The sequence below is a fragment of the Myotis myotis genome, unplaced genomic scaffold (genome assembly GCF_014108235.1).
Source record: "Myotis myotis isolate mMyoMyo1 unplaced genomic scaffold, mMyoMyo1.p scaffold_m19_p_2, whole genome shotgun sequence".
Classification (NCBI taxonomy): domain Eukaryota; kingdom Metazoa; phylum Chordata; class Mammalia; order Chiroptera; family Vespertilionidae; genus Myotis; species Myotis myotis.
The window spans coordinates 55,802,630-55,826,494 of record NW_023416324.1 but is presented as its reverse complement, the minus strand read 5'-3'; the positions used below and the strand labels follow the sequence as shown (position 1 = coordinate 55,826,494).

Sequence of the window (23,865 nt, the reverse complement as noted above, 5' to 3'; positions counted from 1 at the left end):
CCCCCCACCCATTCCCCCACTCATGCCCTCACCCCCCTGGTGTCTGTGCCCATTGGTTAGGCTTATATGCATGCATACAAGTCCTTTGGTTGATCTCTCCCCCTTACCCCCACCCTCTCCTACCTTCCCTCTGAGGTTTGATGGTTTAATCGATGCTTCTCTGTCTCTGGATCGGTTTTTGTTCATCAGTTTATGTTGTTCATTATATTCCATAAATGAGTGAGATCATGTGATATTTATCTTTCTCTGACTGGCTTATTTAACTTAGCATAACACTCTACAGTTCCATCCATGCTGTTGCAAATGGTAAGAACTCCTTCCTTTTTACCGCAGCGTAGTATTCCATTGTGTAGATGTACTACAGTTTTTTAATTCACTTATCTGTTGATGGGCACTTAGGCTGTTTCCAAGTCTTAGCTATGGTGAATTGTGCCGGACAGCAGCGGTTCGTGGGTGACGCACCCCGAAACCAGAGAGGAGGGAGCCCGATTCTTTGCGGGGCCGCACAGTTCCACGTTCAGGCGTGGGTTATTTTGTTGCTGGGCACTGTCGCCCTGAATCTGGTTTACTGGACGCTTATATTTGCGTTCCACGCCCTATACGACAGCAACTTTGCAGAGTGCCCTTTTGTACTCCGGGTCCCCTCGGGGGATGTCGGAGAGCTGGTTTCGGCTCAATCCCGGCAGGCCAGGCCGAAGGACCCCACCTGCCAGAGGGACCCCATTCACTCCACAGACGCCAGGGAGAGACCGTGGGAGGTTGGCTCCAGGGCGTGTCTGGCCCATCTTGCCCAGTCCCGCCCCGCTGGCCACCTTCTAATTAATTTCATTTCAATGTGCATGAATCCGTGCACCCGGTCACTAGTCAATAATATGATTACTGAAAACAGATCTTTTTCTTTCAGTCCTTTTTTGCCTCAGCATATACCCTACTACAAAAGTAAAGTCAAATTACACTTTTTAAAAAGTTGATTGATTGATTGATTGATTTTAAGTGCCCTTGACCAGTAATCGAACCTGCCACCCTTCCATTTGCAGACTGATGCTCTAACCACTAAACAATGCTGGCCAGGGCCAAATTACATTTTTTAAATCCTCTTGGAATAATTCCTTTCTGTTTCATCATCTGTATGCTAATTTGGTTAATTCATTTCATTTCACTTCCTATTCATAGCTATTCCCTTTTATTGCTATTGTTTTTATTTTATTATCCTGAAATTCATTTTCTGAGTAATTAACATGATTCTGATTTCTTGCCTAAAGGACATAGAGATTACCTTATATCTTTCTTAATAATCTGATTATATGTAATAATTGAAAAAGGATAATTTTATGAAAAATCATCAAATAAAAGTAAGTCTCCAAATGGTCTGTTTCTAGATTAAATACCGATTGTATACTTTGGTATCAAACTATTACAAAATGCTTATTTTTGAAAAATATATTTTTATTGATTTCAGAGAAGGAGAGATAGAAACATCAATGATAAAGAGATAATCAGTGATAAGCTGCCTTCTGCATGCTGCCTATTGGGGATTGAGCCCACAACCTGAGCTTGTGCCCTTGACCAGAATCAAACCTGGGACCCTTCAGTCTGTAGGCTGACACTCTAGCCACTGAGTCAAACCAGCTAGGGCCCTATTCTTTTTTTAAAAAATACGTTTTTATTGATTTTTAGAGAGAGAGTAAAGGAGAGGGATAGAGAGATGAAAACAATGATGAGAGAAACATCAATCGGCTGCCTTCTGAACACCCCATCCTGGGGATTGAGCCCGAAACCCAGTCATGTACCCTGACCAGGAATCTAACCAATGACCTCTTGGTTCATGGGTCCACACTTAACCACTAAGCCACACTGGCTGGGCAAAATGCCTGTTCTTCAAAATATTTTTAAAACTTATCTTTTGAAAACAGCTAATATCTGCCATATCTTAAGATATGCCATTTGTAATATTTAAAATGGAATTAGTTCCTTTATGGAAAATCTGAAACTATAATAAAATTTAAAGTAAAACCAGTTTAAAAAAAGCCAGCCCCTAGAGTTCCTATCTCCTACCTCTGACTCTCCAGGGGGAGGAGGCCCTGACCTCAGGGCAGCTAAAGAAGGAAGGCTTTTTGCCCCTCTTCCCCCATTCTATTCCCATTTTTATTTCCACAGTGGGGCCCCTGAGAAGAACCAAACCTGGGTAGGGGAGCAGGGACCCAAGACCCTAAGGCCAGGGAAGGGAGGCTCAGGTGCCCCAGCCCCAAAGCTCCTGGCCTGTAGTGTGGACATGGGCAAGGCCCCTCCTGGCTGGGCCCAGTTGGTGTCAGGGCTATTAGTTCCAGATCTTGAGGAAGGTGTATGTAATTTTGTACTTTGTGAATAGTAGAATTATTTATTTGAGAAATAAATATTCACACTTAATATATGTTAGGCTCTGCTAAGTTCAGTTAAATAGTTGTAAACAAAATATCTATGATCTTTGCTCTTATAAACTTTAGTTTTGTGAGAGGAGATAAATATATAATCACATCAATAAATTTCAAGTTTTAAAAATTGCTTCAAAAATAGCTGCTTAGCATAATTGTTTAAGAGGTTCTTAATTTAGATTGGGAGTTTAAGTGGGAGACGGAAGAAAGTGACAGTCAAGCTGGCAGTTGAAGGATGAATAAAATTTAGTCAGGCCAGGAGAAGTGGCAGGATATTTAAAAGAATTACATTTTGAGAACATTGGCAAAATCGACACTAATAAAAGACAAACATGCAAATTGACTGTACCTTTGCTACGCCTTAAGCCACACCCACCAGCCAATCAGAGCAGCTATATGCAAATTAACCCAACCAAGATGGCAGCCGGCAGCCATGGAGCTGGAGCAAACGGAAGGCTTGGTTGCCCCAATGATGGAGGAAGCCAAGCTTCCCACCTGCTGTGGCTGGCTCTGAGCTCCACTCAAAGCAACAAAGTTTCAATTATAGAAGGTAAATAAACCCCAGATACCTGCTTTCAGCGAGCCGTGGCCATGGAGCTGGAGCTAGCAGGAGGCTTGGGTTGCCCCGCCTGCCCTGGTCAGCTCTGAGCTCCTCTCAAGGCTACAAAGTTTCAATTATAGAAGCTAAATAAATCCCAGAACAAAAAATAAATAAATAAAAAAAGGAGAGGCTGGGAGCTTCCGTCGTCGGGGGGGCTTGGCCAGCCTGAAAACGGCCCTCAGCCCCTCACTCAGACTGGCCAGGCACCCCAGTGGGGACCCCCCCCCACACTCTAAAGGGGGTGTGGCAAGCCTGGAAACAGCCATCAGCCTCTCACCCAGGCTGGCCAAGCCTCCATGGGGTAAGTGTCCCCACGGGGGGGGGTGGGGGCTTGACCAGCCTGGAAACAGCCATCAGCCCCTCACCCAGGCTGGCCAGGCACCCCAGTGGGGACCCCCACCCTGAAGGGGGTGTGACCAGCCTGCAGACAGCCATCAGCTCCTCACCCAGGCTGGCCAGGCACCCCAGCGGGACCCCCACCGTGATCCGGGACATCCTTCTGGGAAAACCAGCCGGCCCCCACCCATGCACCAGGCCTCTATCCTATATAATAAAAGGGTAATATGCAAACTGACCCTAACAGCAGAAAGACTGGGAATGACTGGTCACTATGACACACACTGACCACCAGAGGGCAGATGCTCAATGCAGGAGCTGCCCTCTAGTGGTCAGGGCGTTCTCACATGGGGAGCTCTGCTCAGCCACAGCCAGGCTGAGGGCTGCCAGTACAGCGGTGGTGGTGCGAGCCTCTCCCGCCTCCTCAGCAGCGCTAAGGATGTCTGACTGCAGCTAGGCCTGCTCCCTGCTGGCAAGTGGACATCCCCCGAGGACTGCCGGGCTGCCAGAGGGATGTCTGATTGCCATCTTAGGCCCAATCCCCCGGGGAGCGGGCCTAAGCCAGCAGGTGGTCATCTCCCGAGGGGTCCCAGACTGCGAGAGGGCACAGGCCGGCTGAGGGACCCCCTCTCCCCCCGAGTGCACAAATTTTTATAGTAGGCTTAACTTTTGTTTGGTTGATTTCATTTATGTTTGTATGAGCACCAGGTCAAATCATCCTGATTATTTTAAAATAGCCATCGCCTGTCCCCTCTTATCCTCAGAGGATATACAGTGGGGCCTTAACTTACGAATTTAATTCGTTCCGTGACGGAGCTCATAACTCAAATTACTCATATGTCAAATCAGAAAGTGAGCGAGTGAGACGTGATGCTGGGCTGATGTTGTGGCGTTCACTGTGACGTTCGCTGCGCCAACTAGCAGTGGGGTATCTGAAGCTGGCTCAACACGCGAATTTTAGCTCGCAACTCAAAGCAAAAAATCAGCCGAGAGACGGCTCGTATCTCGAAAAACTCGTTAGTTGGGACACTCGTAAGTCAAGGGCCCACTGTATTCTAAGACATCCCTTCTTCCCCCAGTGGGTGCCTGAAACTACGGATAGCTCCAAACCCTTTAAACACTGTTTGTTTGTTTGTATGTGCATACCTGTGATAAAGTTTAATTCATAAATTGAACAGTTTCACAGGTGGAGATCTTATATCACTTAGCATAATGTCTTCAAGGTTCATTTATCTTATAAAGTGTCATAATTTTTTTTTTAAGGCTGAATAATATTCCATAATGCACACGAACACACACACACCCCCTCACGTATATTTAGCAGAGTTTGTACTCTGTACTTGTTTAAAACATCTGCATTCAATAAATTTTGTCATAAAATTTCTTACTACATTATTTAGGTCACATCATATTTATTAGTGTTACTTATTTAGTAGATTATTTATGTTGTCTTAGTGGTGACATAGGAAGGCAGTACCTATTTTAATATCTTTGACAAGAATTTGAAATGGATGAAAGATAGTGGGAGATAAGGTAGATGAAGTGTGAGACTGTAGAGAATCTTTTATCCAGCTACATACTTTGGACCTGATGCTGTAGACAGTCAGGAAGCCATTTCAGAGATGTTAAGTAATGGTGGGGATAGAGGAGGGAGTGGGTACTGTAGAGGACCAATTTGAGAGAGAGATTAGAAAGTGTTAAGTAGTGACAAGATTTGTTAGATTAGATATGAGACAGTGAAAAATTAAGGGTAACTTTTATGTAGGATTTGGCTGCGGAATATATAGGGAATTAAAGAATCAGACAAATCGTGTTCAAATTCATCAGACTCTGCAAAGCTATTTGATCATGGGCAACTGTTATAATTTCTATAAAAGCCAATTTCCTTGATGTAAAATACACATTGTAGTTTAATAATACCTCCTAACATGGAGAGAAGGAGGGGAGAGAGGGACAAGGGTTGCCTGGTCCAGGACCGGGAATTGATGAAACATGGCGGGTATTGATGAATTGGGTATGCTTTTAGGCACGTGTGGAAATAGTGACCATGGATCAGTCATGAGGTAGCAAAGGAAAGAAATGGGCTCTGGGTGACAGAGCCCAAATAAATTGGGAAGATAAGAAGCACTGACTCACCTATCAACTTCAACTTCATATTTTATATAGTTTTTATTACTCATTTCTTTTATACTCTATTTTAAGTAATCATCTTTGTACCTTATTTCATCCCCTTGAGTAAGAAATGAATGTACTGCCTTGATCATTGGAAGTAGAGAGCAGAAAGCAAAGCAGAGATTGGTTTGCTTGCTGTTAAGAAAGTGTCATATTTACCAGAGGAAGCATAAAATCTGTTAGATTGAAGAAGAGGAGCTTCCGCTGATCAGGGAGAGGTAGATTATCTGGGCTGTCAAGTAGCCACCAATGTGTCGGGATGTGGCGCCTGCATTAGTGTGTGACGGGTAGCAGTCATTCCCTGCTCCCCTGGTACCTACATATGAGGCGGCACACTACAGTTCAGTAGTATGCATTAAGGAGCCCTCCGAAAGTTTTAGTCTGAAATATTGCTAATAGCAACACTATTTTCTGTACTGCTAGTTTTCTAAAAGGAAAGGTATCCTAAAAGTGAAAAATCTTGATAGAAAATATATAACTATTTCTTATAATTATTTTAATTATCAGACTAACATTTTTTTGTTTTATGTTTTGTGATTTCAATAGGATGAGGAAATTATTCCTATTATGTATAGGAATTTACCTGAATATAAGGAACTGTTACAGTTTAAAAAGTTAAAGAAGCAGAAACTTCAGCAAATGCAAGCTGAAAGTGGATTTGTACAACACTTGGGCTTCAAGGTAAATTCTACTTAATCTTACTATTTGTTTAATTTTTGAAAGGGTGATAAGAGATATTTAAGATGGTTTCGGAGTTTTAAATGCCACAAATTCCAAGCATACAGGTAAAAGTTAGTAAGTTTAGTTCTCAGCCTGTTCATTTACACAAAGTAGTGTGCCAAAGGCAAACATACAGGTTTCTGTACTTTGAGGTAAAATGTGAACTAAGTTTTTGTCTACCTATTTCTCTTTTTTACCTTCCAGTTTTACTGAGATATAATTGATAAATAAAAGTCATATCAACTCTCACAGTTACCATTTTTTTGTGTGTGGTGATGACACACAAGATATACTCTCTTAGCAATTTTGAGTACTGCATGCTTTAAAATTATTAACTATAGTCACCAGGCTGTACGTTAGCTTTTCAGAACTTACTTGTCTTATAATTGAAAGTTTGTGCCCTTTCACCCAACATTGTACCATTTTTCCTATTCCCATCCCCCATCCCTGTTCTACTCTCTTCTTCTCTGAGTTTGACTGTTTTAAGTTTCCACCTATCAGTGAGATCATACAGCATTTGTCTTTCACTGTCTGGCTTATTTCAGTATGCATAATGTTTAATGCATGTTGTCACAAATGACGGAATTTTCTTCTGTGTTATGACTGAACAATACTCCAGTGTGTGTGTGTGTGTGTGTGTGAGTGTGTGTGTGTGTGAGAGAGAGAGTGTGTATGTGAGAGAGTGTGTATGTGTGAGAGTGTGTGTGTGTGTGTGTGTGTATGACGTTTTCTTTATCCATGCACCCATGGAACTGTTTCTCTTTTTTTGCTGTTGTTCATGAATCAGAAATTTGTTTTCTTTCACATTCAATTATCTTTGCTACTTTTTCAGAAGCTAGTAGAAATACATTTAGCATTCCACAGAATTTTGAAATACCCAATTATGTTTCAGGCACTAGGCTAAGTGCTAGAGATTCAGCAGTAAATAAGATAGACTCAGTTTCTGTCCTTACTCTGTTTTCATCTCGAGGAATTTAGAGAAGTTAAAAAAGTAAAATGGTCAAGTATGACTAGATTGCATATTGGAGAATAGTGAGAGGCTATTGAGGTGCCTTGGAAATATTGGTAAGGAATTTAAATTGTCGTAAAGGATTGTGGAACCACTGAAGCATTTTCAGCAGAAAGTAATATGAAATTTGCATTTCAGAAAGGTCATTCTTAAAGCATTAGTATTGATCATCTTTACAAAGGTGGGTTTAGAGTGGATAACTCGTAATTTCTGAATACTGTGTGGTTAATTTTTTTAACAATAATGTATCCATGTATACTATTTATGTAATTGGAAAAAATTAAGTGAAGGAGAAAAAGATTATTCTGTTCTTAGTATGGAGAATGGGTATGAAGAAAGGAAGGCTGGAGGCAGGGGGACTGGGTTGGGGATTTTTCTTTTGGTAATTTAGACAAAAGATAAGAATTTCTTGAATGTGCCTGGTGGCTGTGGAATAGAGATTGACAGATTTGAGAACACTTGAGGCATTAGAATTGACTGTACTTGATGGGTTTGTAGGAGGTGATGAGACCATGAACTATTGACTTGCTATAGTGGTCTACATGAAAATACTGATGTATGCTGTGACTGACACACTGAAATTTAAAACAAAATTTTTATACCTCTGGGTTTCTGGCCTGGCCATTAGCCAGGCTGTATAAAAAGACTTTTCCTCTTGATCCTTCAGTGACCCTGCTTTTCTTTTAGGGATTTTCCAAATTGACAGCTCTGACCTTTCAGAGGGAACTTTTCACTTCTCATAATTTTGCTGCAAGACCCAGTTGAGGCTTGTTGGTTGTCAGCCATTCTGGGTGGCTTGATGATCAAAGAAACTAGAAATGAGATTTACTTTGATTTCTCACTGAGGGCTTCCACGTGCACCACATGGAGAAGGAGCTCGGTCTTCTTTCCCTTCAGATGGTTTTTGGTCATAGGAGCCTTCGGGCTTGGAGAGGAATTCAGTAAAATAAGGGTTTGGAGAGGATTTTGAGTTTGCCTGGTAATTTAGGTACGATAGTGTGTTAAATAGTTCTGTAGCATATTTGTAAAGTTTAACAGCAGTGTTAAGGGAGTGGTTCGTAATCACAGTCATTGTACCCTGGTGATGAATAATTACTAATCACACAGCCAAGTTTGTAGGTAGTTTACTTAAATTTTAAAAAATAAATTAAAACATATTAAAGTTAGTTTTTTATAATGTTCCTCTTGTCCACCTATACTGGTCTTAACTGGGTGGGATTTCAGTTAGTGCTAGAAATTGTACCGCTGCCCAGTGCGTGGAGAGAGGGGAGAAGATGTCTGTGTGCATACCATGTGTTTTTCCAGCAGAGAAAAGGTTTTGGAACAATGTAGTTTAATACCTTTTCTCTCTGAATCTCTGACAGTGTGATAACTGTGGCATAGAGCCTATCCAGGGTGTTCGGTGGCATTGCCAGGATTGTCCTCCAGAAATGTCTTTGGATTTCTGTGATTCTTGTTCAGACTGGTAAGTGTTTTCTACATTGTACATCTTCCATTTTGACAAGAGTTTTCAGCAACTAGTGAATTTGCTTTCCAGACTACTTAGAACTGTGGTTCTCAACCTTCTGGCCCTTTAAATACAGTTCCTCATGTTGTGACCCAACCATAAAATTATTTTCGTTGCTACTTCATAACTGTAATGTTGCTACTGTTATGAATTGTAATGTAAATATCTGATATGCAGGATGGTCTTAGGCAACCCCTGTGAAAGGGTTGTTCGACCGCCAAAGGGGTCGTGACCCACAGGTTGAGAACCGCTGACTTAGAAAGTCACCACATCTGGTGGGTGAAATTTTATTGTTCTAAGGCAATAAAGAAGTTTTCCTTAATTATTACATTTCTCAAGTATAACTTTCCATTAGAGATTTGGATAGATTGATGGGTTTAACCCGGTCAAGCTGTGAGGAAGTTCTGTAATATCTAGATTAAAATGCATCCACTGCCATGTAATAATGTGTGTGCATGTGTGTTTTTCTTTACAGCTTACATGAAACAGATATTCACAAAGAAGATCACCAGTTAGAACCTGTGTATAGGTCAGAGACATTTTTAGACAGAGACTACTGTGTGTCCCAGGGCACCAGTTATAATTACCTTGACCCAAACTACTTTCCAGCCAACAGATGACATGGGAGAGAACACCATATACTAGTCCTCTTCAACACATAGCAGTGGTCTCATTGTGAGTTATGTGCACAGTTTGGAAAGGTTCTCTGCTTTCCCTGAATGACACTCACAGCATGACAGCTTCCTGAGTGTTCTCGTCCAGTCCAGCTCTGCACCGTGTGGCTCCAGATCGCTGCTCAGCAGCTGAACATTCCTGGTGAGCAAAGGGTTTCCTTGGTGAGTCTCTCACCCCCACCTTCCAGTCTCTGAGGTGGCACTTAAATAGGTGAGATGGAAATGAGAGCACACATTAAAACGTGAGTCAATTCCAAAGGTTTCAAAGAACTTGGTCATAAATACGGTAATGAGAAGACGAAGTATTTATATTAAAACAGTTTAGTAGCTTTCAGTTTTGTGAAAATAGTCTTCAGCACAGAAACTGACTTCTGTAGACAAAGTTTTAACCAATGAAGGTGTTTGCTTCTAGAATATACACTTTAAAAGAACTCCCCACCCCAGTGGTGGCCCCTGACGGCCGTTAGTAAATTGGAGCTGCTTAACCATATTGATGTCTAATTTCTTTTAACCACAATGAACTGTCCTTACCAACACGAAGCACTACAGGAGGCAGCGGCCACATCGCTTCCTTAACCAGCTCATGGTGTGTGAATGTTATAAAATGGTCACTCAGATATATTTTTTAAATGTAATGTTATATAAGATGATCATGTGATGTGTACAAACTATGGTGAAAAGTGCCAGTGGTAGTAACTGTGTAAAGTCTTTAATTCACAACATTAATTCCTTTAAAATACACAGCCTCTGCCTCTGTATTTGGAGTTGTCAGTACAACTCATCAAAGAAAACTGCCTAATATAAAGATCATATATATGGTAATAATTCCCTCTTTTGTAGTCTGCACAAGATCCATAAAAGATTGTATTTTTATTACTATTTAAACAAGTGATTAAATTTAGTCTGCGCAGTGAGCAAGGGTTCACATGCATTCTTTTATACTGCTGGATTTTGTTGTGCATCATTTACGACATTTTGTATGTTTCTTCTTATCTGTGTATACAGTATGTTCTTGAATAATGTTCACTTGTCAGGAGAACTGTGAGAAATAAACTATGTGGATACTGTCTGTTTATATTATAGAATGCTTGTTGTGACTTCCTTTGGTTAGATTTTGGATTTTTTCCCCTCAAGATTTTGCTTTACCTGTCCTTTCAAAAGAGTAAGGACTTTATTATGGAAACAAGAGTGAACTTGAGAAGCTTTGTAAAAGATGGTACTGAAGCACTAAATAATAAACTAGGTACAAAAGAACACATACTATGGCTAAAGAAAAAGGCAATTTTATTTAGATATGAAAACTAAACAGGTGGAAAATTTTCTCATTCTTTTTGATGAAAATAAGCCCCCATGTATTTAATTTAAATAGGTATCTTTTGAAAAACCCTGTATTCCATGGAAATTATTATTGATTGTTAGAAAAGACAGTATATATATTCTAAGATTAAGAATTATACTGACCCAATTATGAGAGTCTCCTGTTTTTTCTAATTTTAAATCAAGGGAACATTATTTACTAGGCCTCTTTTAACACATTGTAGGGTACTAAAACCATACCCTGAATGTTTTTAATTCAGAAAAGTAATATAATTTTAAGTATAGAAATATAAGAATTTTAACATAATATATTAATTAAAGATTACTGATGATGTTGATAAAATACATTGTATCGGAGAGGAAATGGAGTTGAGCTTAACATTCACCCTGGAATTACTAGTTGGGAGAAGAAGAGGGGGATCATTAGATTCCTCGGCATTTTGATACTAGATGTTAAGTGAATATGCCAGAAGATCTATCATCAACCTGTAGCAAGACAGTACCCCTGGGTGGTGACCTCTGTAAATTCTGTGTTTGAAGAGAAATAATACCAGTTAGTTCTGGAGAACCATTCAGACCCATTCAAAAATCCCATAAAGTATTAAGTATGCTTTGGAAGAGGGCTATGAATGGCATAGTTGTTATGTACACAGAATAAACAACATGTCCTATATAATAAAAGCCCAGCGACTGGTCAACCAGTTGCTATGATGCGCACTGACCACCAGGGGGCAGATGCTCAACGCAGGAGCTGCCCCTTGGTGGTCAGTGCGCTCCCACAGTGGGAGCACTGCTCAGCTGACCGAGATGAGCAGCTGCTACCACAGTGGGAGCAGCCTTTCAAAGGGTGGGTCCATAGCCACTCAGCTGACCGGGATGAGCAGTGCTCCCACAATGAGTTGATCCCTGCAGGCCATGCCCCCCCCCACCAGTGCACAAATCCTGTGCACCGGGCCCCTAGTAGACAAATAAAAGCTACTTAATTGTATTTTTCAAGGGGAAATATTTTTGAGAATTTTGAGTGCAAAGAGGATTATTTTCTGCTTGAGCAAAGATGTATTAGTTTTGCATTTTTTTCAGCTCCAAGCAAATAGTCCTCTTAGCTTTAAAAGGCCCGGAACAGTAGTAGGAGTGGTAATGTGCTGTTACTGCTTTAATTTGAGGACTACAAGAATAGGCAGAGCTGTCATATTTACAAATAGGCCTTCCGTCTCCTACAAAGAAGTGTTGGCTATAAGAGGCAACAGAGACCTACTAGTTAAAGCATTGCTTACTAAGTAGTAATCAGTAGGTTAGATGTAGTGTTTCCTGAAATAATGTGCTCAAGTATTTGATAAGAACAGAAGGAACTTTTAGTGACACCTAAAACCAGTGCATTATGGTTTAGGCAGAGGAGGTTTTGGTTGGTGTGATGTGCACTAATAATAATAGCAAACACTGTTACAGTGCTTACTATGTGCCAAGCAAGCATATAGTAACGGTTTTAATATTCACAACCTTATGAAGCAGGTTCATTTATTCTGTTTTCATATGAGGAAATCTAGCCAGAGAGCTTACATAACTTGCTCAAGATCATACAGTGAGTAAAGTGAGATGCTTGGATTTTAACATAAACAGATTGCTCCAGAGTCAGCGTCTGCCTCATTGCTTTGTTTGCCACTGAGATGGTGGAGGTGGAGTGTGCAGGGGTTGATTTTCAGTCTTTTTCCTGGTGTGTCATGGTTCCTAGAGTACAGTACAAACCTGAGCACGTATCCCGGTTTATAGCACAGATTGGAGAAGCATTATCTGTGGATGAGGCAGAAGCACTGAGATGAGATGGTCTGCCATGATGAATTAGAAAGACACACATACATAGAATTTACATATTCCAATTTGGCAGCAGACATGGCCATAAGATTTAAGCCAGTGGTTCTTAACCTTCTGGCCCTTTAAATACAGTTCCTCATGTTGTGACTCAACCATAAAACTATTTTCGTTGCTACTTCATAACCGTAATGTTGCTACTGTTATGAATCGTAATGTAAATATCTGATATGCAGGATGGTCTTAGGCGAACCCTGTGAAAGGGTCGTTCGACTGCCAAAGAGGCTGCGACCCACAGGTTGAGAACCGCTGACAAAGTTGGGATTAGGACTTGGCGTCTCCTGCCTCAGGCAGCATTTGTTTCCATGCATGTTTGGCACCTCTTGCTTAACCTAATAGTATGCCTTGTCCATTTCTGAACATAACAATTTACTGAAGTTTGAGGAACCTTTAAAATAAGAAAGAAATAGAGAAAATAATACATTACGTATAGTAGATAAGCATTTTGTGAAATGTCTTTTTTAGTTATAGATATAACAGAGCATGCTACATAAGTTATTTTTTACTGTGGATAGCAAAGTTGGAAGACCATTGTTCTAGGTGCACACAAGTTTATGGAGGCATTGTCCTTTTAGGCTGTACTTATTTTTATTTCTTTTTAAAAAATGTTTTTATTGATTTTCAGAAAGAGGAAAGGAGAGGGGGAGAGAGAGAGAGGACATCAGTGTGAGAGAAGAACATCCATTGACTGCCTCCTGCACGCCCCCTACCAGGGATCGAGCCCGAAACCCATGCATGTGCCCTAACTGGGAGTTGAACACAACCTTTCAGTGTCGGGACAGAGCCCAACTAACTGAGCCACACCGGCCGGGGCTGTTATTTCTCACTGGGTGAAACATACGCTTCTGTTGAATGATCCCAGAAAAAGGATTACATTTTTTTCTTCACAGTTCATGCAGCTCATTCAGTGGGTTTTTGACAGTGGTTTTACATTTAGCTCTGTGAGGACAGAGACCATCCATGTCTGTCTATTCCTTGATCTGGTTCTTAGATTCTCAATAAATATTTTTGATAATATGACCCATGTTTTAGTGAGCTACATTTTTTCTCTAAGAGACGCCCCCTATATCTGAGCAGTGTGGCACCGTGGAGGACTTGCCTGGGGAGGTCTTTACTGGGCTCTGAAGGGACTGAAGAATTGTGTCCTGTCTTATGTGGAGGATGTCACCTTGGTGGCTGAGAAGACTTTGGTCCTCTTTGGGACCCAGTTAGGCATGTATCTTCATCTCAGCCATGGTTTTAGAGTGATGTAACGGAAGGGGCACTAGAGTGGAATTCCGGGTACTAGTCCCAATTGTGGAAGGGAGGCCCTCGGTAACTGTTGCCAGAGAACCACCTTGTATTGAGCACTGGGAACTAAGAAGTAATTTACATGTATTTTTAAGTTGTTCAATCCTCTTAACACCTCTGTGTGGTCGCTTATTATTATGATATCTACTGTGTAGTTGAGAAAACGCAGGTTTAAAGGATTAAATGTCAGCCTTCAATAATCCCTGCTTTGTGTGGGACTGAGGATATACAAAGCTTGCTGTCACAGAGTTTATCGGTCTAATGCAGAAGACCAGCAATAAAAAGTATGGTTCCAGGCAGATATAAATGCTGTGAAGAAAAATAATGTTTGAAGAAAAACCGTGGAAGAATGGGGACCATTCTGTCATTAGATGGACTAGTGAAAAAGCGCCTCAATGACAAGGGAAGGCTGGAACAGAGACCTGATGGGGCGAGGGAATTGGCCCTGAAGATAATGTGGAGGGACAGGCAGGAGGATGGCAACAAGGCCCTGCCAGTAGAGCTTGGCTTGTCTAGGCTATATTAAGTGGGCTTTAGATTTGGCCAAGCGAGCAAGAGGAGAGTGGTGATTGGCGGGGTGAGAGGCACGGGGCCAGATGAGGTGAGGCCGGCATGCCGGCCATTGTAAAGGAGTTGGACCGTGTTTCTGAGGTTTTCTGCGTACACACAGGCTCTCCTCCTAGCAGAGATCTCCACTGTCCCTTCCTGCTTTCAAATTCTATGACTTAAAGGCCATGCAGATCAGTAGTGTGTTTTGTAGCTCTGCAGGAGACTTGATTTGCACCTCTAGGTACTCTTCAGGGGCAAAGCCATGTACCCTGCTGACTTGCAGTCCGCTGCCCTGTTGCCTCCCTCCCTCCCTCTCCCCTCCCCAGGCTGCCAGAGCTGTGGTGGGCGTGGACTGCGTTTGCCAACACCGTGGTATGTGTTTAAAGAATGTTCCTCCCTACAAAGAGTCATTTTGTGTGTTCTGGCACAACTGATCATTTTCACCCTGTGACTGTCTTTTTCTAATTTGCTCAAATACTCCGTGTGCTCCCCTATCAAGTGTGTGACAACTTGGGGTAGTAATAAAGTATTTGACAACTGTGTGAGTTGAGGGAACAGGCCCCTCTTTGTGTTAATAGAGGCATAATTGTAACCAAAGAAACTGGATGATTTCTTTAGCAAACACTGATATTTCTGTTTAAGAATGACTGCTAGAGCAAAAGGAAGTAACGAAAATTACCATGTATCGTGAATATACTGAGAGTTCTTTCTGTAATTGCTCAAAGCTGATCTATGGCCAAAATTAAAATCATATGAGCATATCATACATCTCAGCTCTTACTGTGTTTGCTGCTAATTCTGTTGAATAAGGCTTCAAATGCTTTCCAGAATGACGCGAGTTGCAAATAAATAGAAAAAAAGTGTTATCCTGTGTTCCATTTACTTTATTTGTACATATCCATTTCAAAAAAAAAAAAAAAGACGACTTTAAAAATACAGCTTTGCCCCAGAAATGGATTCTTGTCGGCACAACCATCGAAGAGGAAAAAAAAATCATGCAAACTGAAACCAGGGTCTTTTGGTCGTGACTGAGTTGCAGCGGTTCTCAACCTGTGGGTCGCGAACAATGAAAATACATCCTGCATATCAGATACTTACATTACGATTCATAACAGTAGCAAAATTACAGTTATGAAGTAGCAACGGAAATAATTTTATGGTTGGGGGTCACCACAACATGAGGAACTGTATTAAAGGGTCGCGGCATTAGGAAGGTTGAGAACCACTGGGAGAGGAAGGTGCGTTTATTCCAGTAGACTGCATGAGAAGCTCTGATTCTGGCAACGATAACACAACAGAGAACCCAAACTTCACTGGTTTGATGCGAGGAAACAATTTTACATTTGGGTATGATAAGGTTTGCAAACCCCTCAAAAAGGCCATTATGAAACAAATATAGCATCGAGATCTGTTAAACGTTGTGTGCTGACATGCCCCTCCCACCCACATAAGTTTTATTACTGTTACTGTAATTCTTTCTTGTTTGGCAATAGTATTAAGTAAATAGGTGATCATTTAAAATCAAAACTGTAAGCTGACATTAGTCCAGTGGATGCAATAATAAACCACCTCACGCTTTTTAATTACGTTTAGTCATTGGTATTAATGTATAATTGCCAAAATGCACCACCAGGTATAGCAGAGGCCTTAGTGCTCTTAGCCACTATGACAGTATTCCAAGTAGCCAGTTTCATAAAAATGAGTAGAGACATGTTGTTGGTGACTAGTCTGGGTTTCGCTGTCTTGGAAAAATTGTACAGTTTCACATTTTTTTATGTTTTTCAAATTGAATTAGATTTCTAATAATTGGCATGTCAACCTAATCTCTCTGGCTCTGAGCTACAGTTACCAGAGGAAGATGCCCCAGCTTGCAAGCCCCCCCTCCCCCCCCTCAAATTCAGGGACTTCATCAGGCAACTTGGGGAGAGGAAGATACAGTGGGGAATTTAGGGATGCTAACTCCCTATTTGATGAGAGGAGAACCAAATGATCAGACTCTAACAAGTCCTGAGGGCACAACTGACAGACTGGCACTGCACTGCTGTTCATTAACTCCTCTCTGAGGTGCAGCCTGTATGATAGGAAGGTGTGCGTGCTGTGAGTGGACAGCTGTCTGGATGACGAAGAGGCTGGGTGATAGCAAATACACCATGCATGGTTTCCAGACGCCTCCGATGGGCCAAGCTGGGGAGCAAACAGCAATGTCGGGATTGGAAGGGGACACAAGGTTTAACCTGAAACGTAATTAAGGTATAGATAGACCTTTTAATATATTTCTCCGTCTTCACTCTCCTTAACATACATGCATTTTGTCTTCAGAAAATAGAGTCAATAGCTGTGCACAGTTGAAGAAAAACTTCCTCTGGTGTCCCCTCCGCATTTATCTATATTTAAAAGGAAAAAAGAGAAAGTTAGTCTTAAGGAACATTTGTAAGTAGGACCATTTTTTATGATAAAGTTTTGCCTGCTTATAACTTGCTGTGCGAAATTTTAAAACATAAGACACCAAAAAACAAAAAAGTGAGCAGTTCAGCCCTGGCTGGGTAGCTCAGTTGGTTAGAGTGGCCTTCCCATACATCAAGGTTATGGGTTTGATCCCTGGTCAGGGCACATAAGAACCAATCAATGAACGTGTAAACAAGTGGAACAACAAATTAATGTCTCTGTCTCAAATCAATAAAATAAAAGCGAGTAATTAAAAAACTAGGTGCCTAAATTAAAACAGCAATGTGATACCCCTCCACCCCTATTAAAACAGCCAAAATACAAAGAACTGACTCCCAAATGCTGGTGAGGATGTGGAGCAACAGGAGCATCCATTCTTTGCTGACGGGCGCGCAGAATGGTAGCCACCTAAGAAGGCAGTTGGGCACGTTCTTACAAAATTAAACTCTTACTCTGATCCAGGAATTGCACTCCTTGGCATTTACCCAAAGGAGCTGGAAACACGCCCACACAACCTGCGTACGGATGTTTATAAGAGCTTTCTTCATAATTGCCAAAGCTTGGATGCAACCAAGATGCCCTGCATTAGTTGGACAAGCATCCAGACAAGAGAATATTATTTAGTGCTCAAAAGAAATGAGATTATTAAGCCATGGAAAGACGGAGGAAACTTAAATGCTGGCTCAAAGAAGCCAATCTGCAAGACTACACACTAAATGACATTCTGGGAAAAGGAAAACCATGGAGACAGTAAAAGGATCAGGTGTGTGTATGTGGCAGGGGGGCGGGGGGAGGTGGAAAGAATGGGTTTAACAGGATTTTTATAGTAGTAAAACCTCTCTTGCAATGGTGGACACCTGTCATACATTTGTCAAGACCCACAGAAGCTGGACTTTCTATGATTATGATAGGTTGATGTTCAAACAAATGTACAACTCTTATGGGAGATGTTGATGTGGGAGAGGTTGTGCGTGTTTGGAGATGGGTATATGAAAACTCGATGCTCAGTTTTGCTGTGAACCTAAAACTGCTCTAAAAAATAAAGTCTATTTAAAACAACAGCAACAAAAACTAGGTTCCCTGTTGAGGTCAGGTATTATGAAGGGTCATGGAAAGACTTTGCAGTTAGTTAAAGTGAGACTTGTGCGTGTCCTGGAGCAGGGTGGGTAGGAATAGGGCAGAGGTGAGGGCCCTGCAGCAAAATGATGGGGAGGGCTGTAAGCCCAAAGCTGGGACCTACAGCAGGGAGTCGGGAGGGAGCTGATTTCCTGGGCAGGAAGGCACACTACCCCTTCCTCTCTCTCAAAAGTTCCTAACATGCCAAACACGGAGATTTGTCCCATCACATATGTAGCATCCATGGAAAGTAGAGGCTTGGGTATCCACGTAAGACTCATGGGAGGGGAGGAGGGGGTAGCAGGCTTGCTTAATGCAACTTTTTGGAGCTTCATCTCCAGAGGTTCCCATTTGGTAGGTGTGGGCTGGGTCTTCTAAATGGCACATTTAACAAGTTCTGTAGATGATACTGATGTAGGTCATCTTGGACCACACTTTGAGAAACAATGATTTTTTAAAACTCTGGTCTATCTTGTTTGGGCAAACTAGTTTCTATTTCACAACACTAGGGACTTCACTGATTCCAGTGGTAGCATGAGTTCTCAAAACAAAACATTGGGCTACCCCTGAAAATAGATACAACAAATGTTTATAGAATCACTGTTTGTAACAGCCCCAGACTGGAAAAATTGCAAAAATCCATTGGCAGTGGATGGATACATGCGTCACGGCATAAACTCCTGCTTTAACGCGGGCAGCAGGAGGGAGAGGAGGCAGCCCGAGGAATGGAAAGGAGGCAGTCACAGACCTGGTGCCTGGATACGGTGGGGACTGACGGAGAAAGACTCAGAGGGACACCCGAGTTTCTGGCTTGAGCACCAGGTGGTTCCGCTAAACGAGAGGCATACAGGAGAAGCAGCAAGTGCCAGGGGAACAGACGAGCAGTTGAGTTTTAGACAAGTGAAGGTGCCCGAGGAAACCAGGTAGCGATGTCCTAAATACATTTGATGTGAAGTCTTAGCTCTATTTGTAAAAGAAAATGTTCCATCTTTATAAAGTTAAAAAAAAGTGTGTGGCATAGTCATATAGTGCAATACTACGGAAATGAGAAAACATGTAAAAACAGAGCTACATGTAAAAACATGGATTAAATCAGGCAAAGTTCGGGAAAGAAGCAAGTCTCCAAAGCATAGGCATACTGTGTGATTCGATTTGCGTTACGTTAAAAACAAGCAAAGCTAGGTTACATTGGTGAGGGATCTATACTTAGGTGGTAAAATAATCGAGAGCAAGGACATGGTTATCAGAAAGGTCAGGCTTGTGATGACTTTTTGGGAAGAGGACAGAGATGTGATCAGGAGGCACGAGGGGAGCTCCCGGGACTCTATCTCATGACTTCGGTGGTGACTACAGGTGTCCATTTATTATTCTTCAAACAGTGCATAGTACTTGTATGCATTCCTGTAACTATGATCTTTCTCACAATAAGGAAAAAATTAAAATTGAAGCTTAAAAATATTTGCGTCTCCCTGTCCCCCATACATACGTCATTCTCCATCCTTATGGGAAAATCAAAGACCCGTCAGTAACTTGTTTGTCTCCCTGGCAAGTGGCTCTGTATCTGGGGCAGGGACTTAGCCGTTGCCATGTGTTCCCCTCTCAGCGCCTTGCCTAGTGCTTGACCTCACTTCCCCTTGCCTTTCAACCCACAAACCTTTCCTGGGTGCGAACAATGGATCCTGTGCTGGAGATCAGCGAGTTGAGTCAGACCCTACAGTCCTGCTCTCCGGGAGCTCACAGCTCCAGGGCAGCGACAAAGCGGGAACAGGGATTGACAACAGGATGACTACAGGCCAGGAGCTGCAGATACAGAAGCACCTTACACCACGTCCGCCCTCACCGCTGCCCTTGTTTGCCAGCCGCTTTCTTCCCTCCCTCCCTCTTGGAGCCCCTTTTCTGACCCACAGTCTGGACTTGATGTAAGGATTTGGGATTCTCTCCTATAAACACCGAGCAAGTTGGTTTCAGACACAAGGGCTAATAGCACAAGCCCCTGAAGGGTGCACCTTGTTATTTCCTGAGGGCTGGGAGGCGGAGGCTTTGAGCGGACCATTTCCTCCTATTTCCATCCAAAACCCAAGCACTCCTTTGGCGTGTGGCTTCCTTAGGGGAGTTGTTTATTTAATTAAAGAAAGGAAGCTTTGCCCTGACCGGTTTGGCTCAGTGGATGGAGCGTCGGCCTGCGGACTGAGGGGTCCCAGGTTCGATTCCAGTCAAGGGCATGTACCTTGGTTGCGGGCACATCCCCAGTAGGCGGTGTGCAGGAGTTTCTCTCTCATCGATGTTTATAACTCTCTATCCCTCTCGCTTCCTCTCTGTAAAATATCAATAAAATATATTTTTAAAAAAAAGAAAGGAAGCTTCTCGTGGCCACTCAGCCAGTTGCGCACTGTGGTGTGGGCCTCTGTGGAGCCCAAACGCGCGAGGAGGTTGAAAGACGAAATCAAATAATTGGGCTCTGGGACCCTCAGTCCCAGGAAGCACAGTGCCGAGACTATAATTCTAGAGGCAGTGAGGCCACTTAAACTATCGGAAGGGTGTGTGGGGTGAGGGGGGTGAGGGGGGAGGTCTGAAATGGATTTTTATGAAGCAAAAGAGCTCAGCTGAACCGGGTGGGACCAAGGCCTTCTGCTCCACTCCAGGTTCCTCCCTCGGTTCGCCGCAGGCCACCTGGACAGTCCCTGCATCTCAGTGTGGATTCTCCCTGCTCATCTAATCCCCACAGGGAGAGTATTTGAGAACAACATCTGGCTTTTCTATTTTCATATATAACTGTGACTCTGAGGAAATGGAAGAAACCAACTTACTGAGTGCTTTCTAAGCTCCAGGAACTATTCTCATTGCTTACAACATTAGCTCATTTAAAACAGCCAGCTTGGTGCTACCGTTGAACACCCTGAAGCACAGCGCACGGGTAAGAATGCTGCGGAATTGGCGTATGGACTGTTCTGTGTGAAGGGGGCTTAAAACTTGAAAACAAGGTGCTTTTCAACAGACAGTAAGGTTTTGCCCCAGGATCAGTGCTTATGGTGTTCATTTACAGCAACCCTCTATCCCCAAGGACGGGAAAAGTCAGTCTCTTCCTGTCCTTGCCCCCAAAGCTCTCCCGTTCTGAATCAGCAACGGCAGAAGGTCTGAGGTTTTCATGTATTGAACGGAAAACTAGGTAAGTGGCTTTGCTTCTGACTTTTGTCTGAGAGTGGATATAAAACCCTGCAGTCAGTGATGTCCTGATCGGTCTGCAAAAAGATTTTTTAAAAATAGCTAAAAGCAAATGAGCAGGAAATAGGATTACATTTCTGAGCTTCACTCGATTTCTGAGGAGGAGCAGTTGGGAGCCCAGGCTGAATCAGAAAGCAGTCACACCGCTTTGGGAGTTGCATGTTCTGTCTCTCTTCCTCTTTAGTTCCATGAATTTGAAACCAAAGAACAGGTGGCTGGTTCACACACGGCCCAGATCTGGTGTTTTTCCTGAATCTCCCCCTACTGTTCAAAACGCTGCTTGAGTTTTAGTTTTGCTTTTCACGTGCTGGCGGGTGCCGTGGGGCCTGTGGACCAAGCTGAGCTGTCACAGAGTGTTTACCATGGTCAGAGCGCCTCCCTCTTCCTCTCCTCATCTTGTCCCCGTTAAAGCAGAGCCTCCCGCCACAGGGACCCTCACTATTCGGCACCTGGGCACCAACCGTGGACAATCCGAAGCTGCATGTTTTTAAAAGTTAGGGTTACGTGAAGCCTGCTCGTGGGCCCTCACATTTCCCATACCCGGTCAGTCTACTATTCCAACCATAAATTTTATGAAATACAAATACAATCCTAGTATTTCTGGTGAAAAATTAGCATCTTAATTGAGATCTATTTAAGTACCAAATTTTGAAGACATATGAAAAATGTAAAAATATTCCAATGATTTTTATATTGATAACATGTTGAAAGGATAATACTTAGAATATATTCGGTTAAATAAAATGTCCTGTGAAATTACTTTCATTTGTTTCTTTTTTACTTTTTTTTTTTTTGCTGTTGCTTATGTGACCACTAAAAATTTGTAAATACCTATGTGGCCCACATTACATTTCTATGCTGCTTCGGAAAATTCACTGCGGAAGAGGAGTGAATGAATGAATGGGTGGATGGATGGACTCAAGGCCCTTCCCGCTCTTGCCTCAACCATGCCTTTTGGTCTGTCTGCCTCCACTTTAGTTCATCTGCTGGCATCCCATCTCGTGCTCACATTATTGGGCTCTTTTCCGTGTCAGTCCCCACTGCATCTGTTACGAACTCGCACTCATCCTTTAGGACCCAGCTTAAGTAAATAAATTACTATATTTGCCACCTTACTGTGGGTGCAGTGCCCTGGGCCCCTCTTCCTCTTTGAATTCCCCACTGTAAGCACCAGGTCTCGGATGTTAGCGATGCCCCATACCTGTAGGAATATGCCAGGGACCTTGGGTGGAGCAGCACCAATTCTCTGGAGCAGCACCAGCTCCTGGAGAAGCTCCGAGATAAAGTAAAGCCCAGTAAAGGGATGGCCCTGACGTGGCACAACCCGCCATGTGAGGGAAGCACCGGCAGAGGGAGAAAATCAAGAGTGTGAACAGGAGAGGACAAAGGCCTGGCGTCCTCTTCTGCCTGCTGCTCTGGGAGGGTCCAGACAAGCCCTGAGCACAACTCATTTCCCGGGACCACAGGGGTGCAGAGACTGCTGCACCGAATCCAAAGCTCATTGCGGGGATCTGGTGAAGGCTTGGCAGTCAGGAAGGGAGGGGTGGAGAGGAGCGCATCGAGCAGAATCACAAAGAAGGAGTTTCATTAAGTCTCTCAGAGCAGACGGGAGATTTATGCATTTGCTCTACCCAGGGGTCCTTTGGCCAGTTGTTGTGCTTTTCACCCTGACATGCTACATCTCAATTATTTTTTCCAAGAATAAATTCGTTCACTCCGGGGGATGGAGAAGACAGCTTCTTGTATGGGTTAAATCTAGTGAACGGGCGGGCGTGTGACTATCCTGTGATTATCCTTCGACTATCCTGCCAGTTGAGCTGAGAGAGTTCCTACAGGGACCCTGAGGCAGTGTCTAGACCAGGGGTGGGCAAACTTTTTGACTCGAGGGCCACAATGGGTTCTTAAACTGGACCGGAGGGCCGGAACAAAAGCATGGATGGAGTGTTTGTGTGAACTAATATAAATTCAAAGTAAACATCATTACATAAAAGGGTACTTTTTTTTTTTTTTTTAGTTTTATTCATTTCAAACGGGCCGGATCCGGCCTGTAGGCCGTAGTTTGCCCACGGCTGGTCTAGATGGGCAGGGACGCAGGCTGCAGTGATTACTGCTGTCGGCCCTGAGGGCAGGGAGCGGGCGTGGAATGGAGAGAAGTCTGTCCTGACTGCAGAGGCACAGCAAAGCTGGCTTTAGGAGAGAGGGGGAGACTGCTGGAAACTCCAGGACCCACTCGTATCACATGCGCCTCCATCCCTGGATTGATGTTGAAATAAGTTCTAACCTGACTGTATGCTGATGGGCTAATAAGGACTTCAAGGATAAGGCTGCGGCTGTATAAATTCCGCTTTGCTTTTTTTACTACCTCTGTTTGCAGTTTCATTGCACTGTGTTTTGGCTTGCTTGTGGTCAACGGGGTGTCAGCTGATGAATTCATAACTGGGCACACGGAGGCCTGAGGGAGGTGCTGCGGGGGCTCTCTCTGGGCTGGCCACGTGGGGCTCTCCTTCCTCCCTACGTCTTCCTGAACCACCGCTTTGTCCCACTTGTACCTGGAACGGCATTCCCCAGCCTCACCTACATTTCACAAAACTCCTTCAATGATCCAAGTGCCCACAGGGATGGTGAACGCA

General features: G+C 43.0%; 2 protein-coding genes across 11 annotated transcripts in view; one reads left to right on the top strand and one right to left on the bottom strand.

The window, feature by feature from the left end:
• Positions 1-10,510, top strand: part of ZZZ3 (zinc finger ZZ-type containing 3) — a 119,866-nt gene extending 109,356 nt beyond the window's left edge. For all 9 annotated transcript variants that reach the window (XM_036347407.1, XM_036347413.1, XM_036347412.1 and 6 more), the window contains 3 exons: positions 6,067-6,201; positions 8,614-8,714; positions 9,232-10,510. In XM_036347407.1, the coding sequence (XP_036203300.1) occupies positions 6,067-6,201; positions 8,614-8,714; positions 9,232-9,376 (381 nt within the window). In that variant the 3' untranslated portion in view covers positions 9,377-10,510. The remainder of the gene's footprint in view (positions 1-6,066; positions 6,202-8,613; positions 8,715-9,231) is intronic.
• Positions 10,511-15,308: 4,798 nt separating this feature from the next.
• AK5 (adenylate kinase 5) overlaps positions 15,309-23,865 on the bottom strand; it is a 210,446-nt gene continuing 201,889 nt past the window's right edge. Inside the window, exon 14 of one of the 2 annotated variants that reach the window (XM_036351095.1) lies at positions 15,309-16,836. In XM_036351095.1, coding sequence (XP_036206988.1) covers positions 16,768-16,836 — 69 coding nt within the window. In that variant the 3' untranslated portion in view covers positions 15,309-16,767. The remainder of the gene's footprint in view (positions 16,837-23,865) is intronic. The other variant, XM_036351094.1, reaches the window with a different exon arrangement.